General features: G+C 39.9%; 1 protein-coding gene across 9 annotated transcripts in view; it reads left to right on the forward strand.

The window, feature by feature from the left end:
- The window catches only part of LOC111817293 (fibrous sheath-interacting protein 2-like), a 21,748-nt gene extending 15,161 nt beyond the window's left edge, over positions 1-6,587 (forward strand). For 6 of the 9 annotated variants that reach the window (XR_002821535.1, XR_002821530.1, XR_002821534.1 and 3 more), the window contains one exon: positions 6,442-6,587. Coding sequence is in view for 1 of the 9 variants with exons in the window: in XM_023717666.1 (XP_023573434.1) it covers positions 6,442-6,455 (14 nt within the window). In the remaining 8 variants the exon portion in view is untranslated. Of the gene's footprint in view, positions 1-4,731; positions 4,797-6,441 lie in introns of all 9 variants that reach the window. The other 3 variants (XR_002821533.1, XR_002821532.1, XR_002821537.1) reach the window with 1 other exon arrangement.
- The last annotated feature ends 1,936 nt before the right edge of the window (positions 6,588-8,523 follow it).

Consider the following 8,523-nt stretch of genomic DNA (forward strand, 5'->3'; position numbering starts at 1 on the left):
CCTCCAATTTTTAAGCTCGGCATGCTGAGAGGGTGATTGAGACTGGGCCTGGAGGTGAGAGCTTGTAATCCCAGTGCTTAGGGGGCTGAACATGGGAGAATCACTATGAGTCTGATCTATGTAGTGAGACTCTGTAGATCCTGTACTAAAAAAATAAATAAATAAATAAAATTCAGCTATCCTACTGAGTAAAAGCAAAGTTCTGCTGAAATGATTTCTACAAATAAAATACACATGGAAATTCTTAGCTCATGTGTTGGAATGGATTTAGAACAATTTAGAGCAAGATGAGTAATTTCCCTGTTTATTCTTAAATGTTATTCTAAGAAGTGTTTAATTTAGGACATGTTCACATAAAAAAAGTATTTTTCACCCATGTACTGTCACCACAAAATATGTCTCAGTTTGTCATATTCTAGTCTGTATAATCGTTTTTTTTTGTTGTTGTTGTTTGTTTTTTAACATAGTAAAAGAACTAGTGGCCATAATGTACAAAATAGTGAAAACTGATGAATGTACAATTTGAGATGGTAAATTTTATGTCGTGTGTATTTTGTTACAATTAAAACTCATTGGGGGGCTAGCCAGATCACTCAGTGAATTAAAGTACCTGCTTAGGCAAGCTCAGCGACCAAGGTTTGATCCCCAGCATGCCGAGCCAGCCCTTCCCCCGGGGTGTACTGAGCTGGTGAATAAGACTGGGCGTGGTAGTGCGCACCTGTAATCCCAATGCTTGGGAGGGTAAAAACAGGAGGATCACTATGAGTCCGATCTATGTAGTGAGACCCTATAGACTCTGTATTAAATACAAAAAAAAGCAGTTGCAATACTATTTTTCTGGAGAGCTAAGTACGTGTCTGTGTAGAAGTTGACAGTGTTGTTGAAAATACCTTTAAAGGTGTTAGCCAAACCGCTCAGCTTCCTCAGTATCAGCCATCCTGGGCTTACAAACTGCTCTTCAGTACAACAGAAAACATTGTTGTACACTTTTTCAAAGCTCTTCTCTCTTTTTCCAAACATATATAAGGGAAAAAAATGCACAAAATAATCCCCAAAAATATTAGATTCATTGTAAGAATACATGTCTAAAGTCAAAGTTGCATCATAGGCCAAAGAATGATGACCTGTTTATTTATCAGACAGTCAAGCTACTGAAAAAGTGTCACTTCTGTTTACAGCATTGTTCTCATGCGTACTGGTTCACATATTGCAGTATACAAGGACCTAATAGGTGATGGCTGTGTCCTTGCTGGCATAATAGTTTTTAATGGTGAAGGAAATTTCCAGTTCAGAATTTCCACCTCAAGTGGAGCAAGAACCATCAAGATCAGAATTAGCTCTGGAAAGTGTCAAAATGCTTGGAAGCATGGTTAAGATTATTGATCCATAAAGGATGATATGGCAGATGCCACACTTTTAGATAAAACATTGGCCTTGTTTTGGGCTAGAATAGAAAAGTTGCCAAATGTCTCAGGCTAGGATGCTAAAACCTTTCCAAAACGAGAGTGAAATAAAATTGCATCTCATTCAACAAAGTCCATGACAGCTGCATTCTCGAAAAATAACATTTTGGTGTTATAACTGCTAATCTTGATGAACACTTAAATACAGAAAGCACAGAAATTATTTTTCAGATTGTTGATTCTTTGTATAATCATGTACTGCAAAAAGATGATACAAATGAAGAACTTTATTATGATATAAAAGGTACAGACCTCTTCCCTAATAAGGTGGCTTCTTCAATTATTAATAAAGTTGTAAGTTGTCAACTAGAAACAAATGCCATATAGGTTCCCAACTTACAAATGAGTTCTGTTCACTGAGAACATTTATAATTTGGATTCACTCAAAAGTCTGACCAAGTGAATCTTGGGTAAAAGATGCACTTTGTTAACCACATTTTTCCATCAACAGGCTTTTTAGCTTTTTCTCAATAAGTATCAAGCTGAGTGAGGTACAGTGCTGATGCTGACCCTGCATCCACACACTTGAGAACTCTCTCCATCTCTGCCATCATTTTACCACACCTCTTGCAAATTATTGTTGACTTCATTGGCACCAGATTTGACATGTTCATGGTCTTGTCCTTGTTCTTTAGAACTGTGTCAGTGCTTGAACTGTTCATGTTATTAGAGTGAATGATGTCCACCATTTACCTTGTCCCAATTTCCAATTTTCACTTTTGTTATTATGGTGTTTGCTTTGTACTTCCTCACATAGCATTGTTCTCCTCTTCCTTCTGGATATCCAGGTCTCTGACAGCCCTGGCTGCTGTGCACTATTACACTGAGCACACAGCAGCACAACAGTGGCAGTGTCTGACAAACACGTGAGCTACTTCTGTGATTTGTTCTCATTTATGAATGTGCGTTAATGTGAGACCTGTTTCTGTTTATGAAAGTTCACAACTCAAATGTTCAAAAGTCAGGGACTTACTGTAGCACAATAGATTCATGTGTTAAATTCTCTGGTGGTCTGTCAGTCAAATTGTTGAACAGATAAAAATGATTTTTTTGTTTGTCTGTTTGGTTTTTTTTGTGTGTGTATATGTGTGTGTGTGTGTGTAACCGGGGATTGAACTCAGGCCCTTGTGCTTGTCAGGGAAGCACTTACTCCACTCAGCCATCTCCCCAGCCCCAAAAGAGTATTTTTTAAATGATGTCTCAGCTAGATAAAATTAAAACTGATCAAGGTTAATTAAAGAAGAGCTTCCAATTAAAATAATTCCTCACCATGAGAAGCAGCCAGTCAATATTTATCCAAACATTGTCGCTGAATATTTGGGGGTTGTTTCTATAAAATGCAGGGTCTTGTACAACTCCAAGTAGAGAGCTTAGTTAGGACTGGACATGGCATAGAAGCACTCAGAAGATCATTAGTAAGTGGGTGCACTGGAGTTTCTTCTCAGACTCATCTCCCACCAAAAAGAAGAGGAAAGCAAGGCACAGCTCACTGGATACATCTGTGGACCTGGGTGTAAAGCCATTAGAATTAAGTGCAAAAAGGCACTGGTGAAAAGAAATGAATGGCTAGTGAGACTTGGTTGTCTTCCTGGGACTTTCTTCCTTGGACAGGTCTATAAATGTGTTTGTAAAATATAGTCAGTTTTCTCTCACCCAGCCCCACAAAATTGAATATTCATGATTAATTCAGTACAGTCTCTACCTTCCTAGGACTTACATCATCAGTTCCATGGCTCAGGGTGCATGTGCAAATATTTTTCATTAGTCATTTAAATTGACCTGCCATTTCTTCAGAAATAGGAACATAAGGAAATACACTTTGCAGCAACCTGATTGAGTGGGATTATCGTCCTCATTTGGCAACTTGGAAAAATCACAGTGTTTTACAATTTCCAGTGTTTTGGAATTCCTTTGTTTGCCTGTTTTGTTTTTGCAGTAGTTGGAATTGAACCCTGGCCTAGGCCAGGGAGATAGCTCAGTAGAATAAACAATTCCCTGGCAAGTACAAGGGCCTGAGTTCAATCCCTGGTTCCACAAAAAAAAAAAAAAAAAAAAATGCTGACTTGAAGGGGCTGGCGAGATGGCTCAGTAGAATAAGCACTTCCCTGGCAAGCACAAGGGTCTGAGTTGAATCCCCGGTTCTGCAAAAAATAAAGTGAAGGAACCCTGGCCTTTGAACTGAGCTACATCCCAAACCCTTGTTGTATTTTGATACAGGAGTTTGCTCAGACTGAGGTCTGGAACTAATGATCCTCCTGCCTCAGCCTCCCAAATGCCGAGATGGCAGGTATCTTTATGATGGACTTACATTATCATAGTACAATAGAGGTATAAAGGGGCCAGTTGGAAGATCAGCTAAAGTAGCCTAGAGTAGACATTTAAAGCCACAAACCTAAGGCTGTGAAGCAGTTCTGTTTTCCCTTAGCCACATTTGTCAACAGACGTGAGACCACAAACTCTTTGAATTTTACTTTTCTTAATCACCTTCATTCTAGAAGATTTTGCCTAGAAATGGACTTAGGCTAGTCTAAGGCTCTTGTGTTATAGCAGAGTCCCTTGGAGCCAGGCATGTTGGAATATGCCTGTAATACTAGCACCCTGGGAGGCTGAAGCAGGAGGATCACAAGTTGTAACCCAGCCTAGGGAATTTGGAGACTTAGTGAAACCGTGTCTCGAAACAGAATAGAGAAACCCCTGAATAGAAAAAAAAAAAAAAAAAAAATAGAATATAGAAACCCTAGGGACATAGCTAAATGAGAAAGCCCTGGGCTCAATTTCCAAGGCCACCACAAAACAAAGTCCCTTAGTATGAATGAGCCTCTTGCACTGACACTGCATTCTTTTTTTTTTTTTGTGGTAACAGGGATTGAACTCAGGACCTTGCTCTTGTGAGGCAAGTGCTTATTCTACTGAGCTATCTCCCCAGCCCTTGACACTGCATTCTTACTAGGGATGGAGCCTGTGGCTGAAAAACTAACCAAAGTTTGGGCTGGGGGTGTAGCTCAGAGATAGAGCAGTTGCCTAGTATACATGCTCTTGGTTCCATCCCCAGCAATGCAAACAAAACAAAACAACAAAATAAGTAAATTTCTATGAAGCCATCCTGCAGGAGCATAAACTAGGAACATGTTTCTCTTAGCATATTTTCCAGCTTACTAAATAAGCCTTAGAGCTGATAAGTACATTGATGCGTAGTTTTTTTCAGTCCCAAATATAGATTGTTATGGTCCAGTGAACTAATGGAATCTCCTGTTCCTTTGTTTCTTAGGCCAGATGAAGATTCTTTCTAGCTCTAAACAGTCCTTTCCTTTCTAGGTACTCAAATTTGCAAAAGTATTTGCTAGGAAGTTTTTATTTATAAATGATTCCTCAGACACAGATCTGTGTGAATAGACTGTAGAATATTAACCCAACTCAGGGCTTAATTACTGGCCAAACTTTCACAGTTCTTATTCATGGGGGCCTATTGTTGTTTTTTTACTTACATCCTTTACTTTCACTGTCTCCTTACAGCCCAGAAGTTGGAGGTAAATATTTAATTCAAAACAACTACTACCCTTGCCACTCCTAAAGGGAGCAAAAACCTGTCTTAGGGAAGGTAATCTTATGTAGGCAGCTTAGCTAGGACAAATGGTTTACAGTGAACTGGATAGCAAGGCCCTGTCCATCCTCAGCATGAAGGTGGGGGTTACAGAAACAATAGTGCATGAGTCTAGGGAAGTCAGACAAATCAGAAGCTACTCCTGGGGCCAGAATCTACCAGCAGACTTTCATTTTCTGCTTTGAGGTACCAAAATCTAATACATAAGATACATACATACATATAAAGACCCATGTGTTAACAAATTCCAAAGCCATATAAAATGATCATTTTTAATCTTGAACTGCTGTCCCCCTCCAAGCAGCACAGATAATCAAAATGGATTGTTTCCATTTCTCCCAGACTTCTCCCTTTCATTTTGTTTTTCACAAAACATTCCCAAACAGGCCTGCTGTGTTTCAGAGGAGTGTTGAGATCTGAGATTGATAACATACAGATTCTGTGGCATCAGTAAAGGATACAGATGCAGGTGGAATCATATATTTAACAACTGTCTTTTCCTTTAGCTGTTTTTAACATTGTAAAATAGAAAGTGATAATTGACTGTGGAGAGGAGGAAAGATGAAGCTTTACACCTTGGAGATTCTTTGGAAAAATATGTTCAGGAGTAGAGAGTGATTATTCAAAGTCCTTCACAGTTTGGGGCATTGTTCATCATTTTTAAAAATTTTAATTCATGAGGAGGGAAAGGGGATATAAAAGGTATAAAGTATGTTTCATACATGTAACACACACACACACAAAGGGATGCACTCCTTTTGTATTGCAAGCAGGTACCGGTAAAAATATAAATTTAATAAAAAATCCAAGTCGGCTAATACTTTGTCTTTTTCTGAAAATGTCTGTGTTCACATTGTTTCTTGGTTCTGAAAGCATATTAGTCATAAACAAGAGTGCTATAAAAGTTTGAAGGGATGGGTGTGGTGGTGCACACCTGTAGTCTCAGTACTTGGGAAGCTAAGGCAGAAAGCTCAAGGCCAGTCTAGGCTACACCATGAGTGCAAGTCTAGCCTGAACTACACAGTGAGACCCTGTCTCAAAAAAAAGAAAAAAACCTTCTTTCAAGGTAAATGATGAAAATAGAATTAATTTAAGTATTTATGCAGTTTGTATTTCTTATCAGATATAAAGGAAACTTCAAAACAAACCTCAGTTAGATACTCTCTGGGCTTGAATGATATGTGATACATGAATACATCCTGTGTATGCAAATATCGCTTACTTCATTTATTTTTTTCAAGTATATCACTAATCTGTAAGTAAATAGATTTTGATGATAATTGACTAGGTTGGAACTAGAAACCACATGGAAATTGTTTTTATTAAAATTGAACCACAGGAGAAAACATGATAGTAATTGTTTTTTCTCATTTCCAGGCAGCAAAACCTGATATTACTAAAGTGGAACTATTATAAGATGTACAAGACAAAATTGTTGATTGGCAGCTCCTGATACTGATCAACAAGTCAGAAAATAAAGTAGAAGTGAAGCATGCTTCAGATGAAAATAAAGAAGGCTTTCATGAAGGCCCATTTAAAGACACAGTCAGGATTCCACCTGGGCAGGCCTACCAGGAAGGAGCCATGAGACCAGAAGCCACCGGGAGCAACCGGCCCATTCCACTTCGGTGGGCTTAATGGAAGGGAGCCGTGGGTCCAGCAGCCACTGGGCATTCCACCTTGGCGGGCCTACCAGGAAGGAACAGCGGGACCAGAAACCACCTGGCACAGCCAGCCTATTCCCTATTGCTGGGCCCATCCAAGCCTAGACTGAGGTCCAGAACTACAGGAACATTCTCATGACACAGAGGTGGCAGCAGGTAACTGGGGTGAGCTACTCTGGAAGACTAGGTGTACAGAGGAAAGGTACCCAGACAGAACTCAGGAGAACTAACTTAAATACAAATTCCTGGGCCAGCCAGATAGCTCAGTGGACTAAAGTGCCTGCTTAGGCAGAGCGCAGGGACTGGGGTACGATCCCCAGCACCACAAGCCGTGCCAGCCCCACCCCGGGGACATGCTGAGACAGTGATTGAGACTGGGCATGGAGGTGTGTGCCTGTAATCTTAGTGCTTGGGAGGATGAAAACAGGAGAATCACTGAGTCCACTCTATGTAGTGAGACCCTGTAGACCCTGTACTAAATACATAAATAAATACAACTTAAAGATCTGCTTGGTTATACAGCTGTAATGTTTGCTCCTGTAGTCTAAAGTACAAATCCATTAATTACAAAAGTTTATCAATTTCTAAATTTCACTAGGTGTTAGTGGTATTGCTAATTGTTCTTCTGTAAATAGGAAACCATGTCTGTCTTAACCACATTTTCCCTTGAATATTAATATAAGGAGGTGCTTTGGTAATAACTTCACAAAAGCCCTACACTGGAGGTCAGAGGATAATGCCAAACAGAAAGCAATATCTCACAATGAATGGAGAAAGCAAAATCTTGGGACATACACAAAATAAGAATCTCTGAGACAGGAGAGATACCCAAAAAACAGACTCTGCAGAGAGGGTCTGACTCCAGTGATACAGCTATCTACTATCAAACTTTCAAAACAAGGTATCACAGAAATCAGAGAGTTCTTTCTGAAATAGAAAATGACAGAAGGGGCAAAATGCATTCTCAGGCACTGAGTCCATCCAGAACAAACCTAGGAGACATCAGCATAGAAGAAATTGGAAGCCATATACCTGAAATCTCTGAAATAATAACAACTGAAGTAAAGAAACAAGAGCAGAAGGGTATAGAAGAAATCAGATCACAGATAATCTCACAGGTAAAAAAGAACTGATAACTACAATGAAAGACCTAAGCATTTCTAAAGAAGCCACTGATATGAAATAGAGGAGAACGGAAAAATGATGGAAACCTTGAATGAACAATATAGAAAGAAATAGAATGCATAAAGCAGATTTTAAAGAGAGATACAGGAAATTAAAAACTCAATCACAAATTGGCAAAACCAATTGAATGAAAGTGAAGATAGACTTTCAGACCTTGAAGACACTGTTGCAGGGCCAGCCATATAGCTCAGCAGACTAAAATGCCTGCTTAGGCAGACACGGACCGGGGTTCAAGCCCCAGGTACTGTGCCGGCCCCGCCCCAAAGGCACACTGAGACAGAGATTGAGCCTGGGTATGGTGATGCATGTCTGTAATCCCAGTGCATGGGGTGCTGAAAAACAGGATCACTACGAGTCCAATCTGTGTAGTGAGAACCTGTAGATACTGTACTAATTACATCAAAAAAATAAGACACCATTGCAACTAGTGAAAAGGTAAGTAAAGATCTCTTAAAAACAACTAGGATTGGGGCTGGTGAGATGGCTCAGTGGTCTAAAGCACCTACTTAGAACAAGCTAAGCCAAGCAAAGCACAGGGACCTCGGTTCAATCCCCCAGCACCACATGCCAGCCTGCCTGCCCCCTGGTGGGCTGAGCTGGCCACACACAA

This window comes from Octodon degus, unplaced genomic scaffold (assembly GCF_000260255.1).
Source record: "Octodon degus isolate 3935 unplaced genomic scaffold, OctDeg1.0 scaffold00054, whole genome shotgun sequence".
NCBI classification, from domain to species: domain Eukaryota; kingdom Metazoa; phylum Chordata; class Mammalia; order Rodentia; family Octodontidae; genus Octodon; species Octodon degus.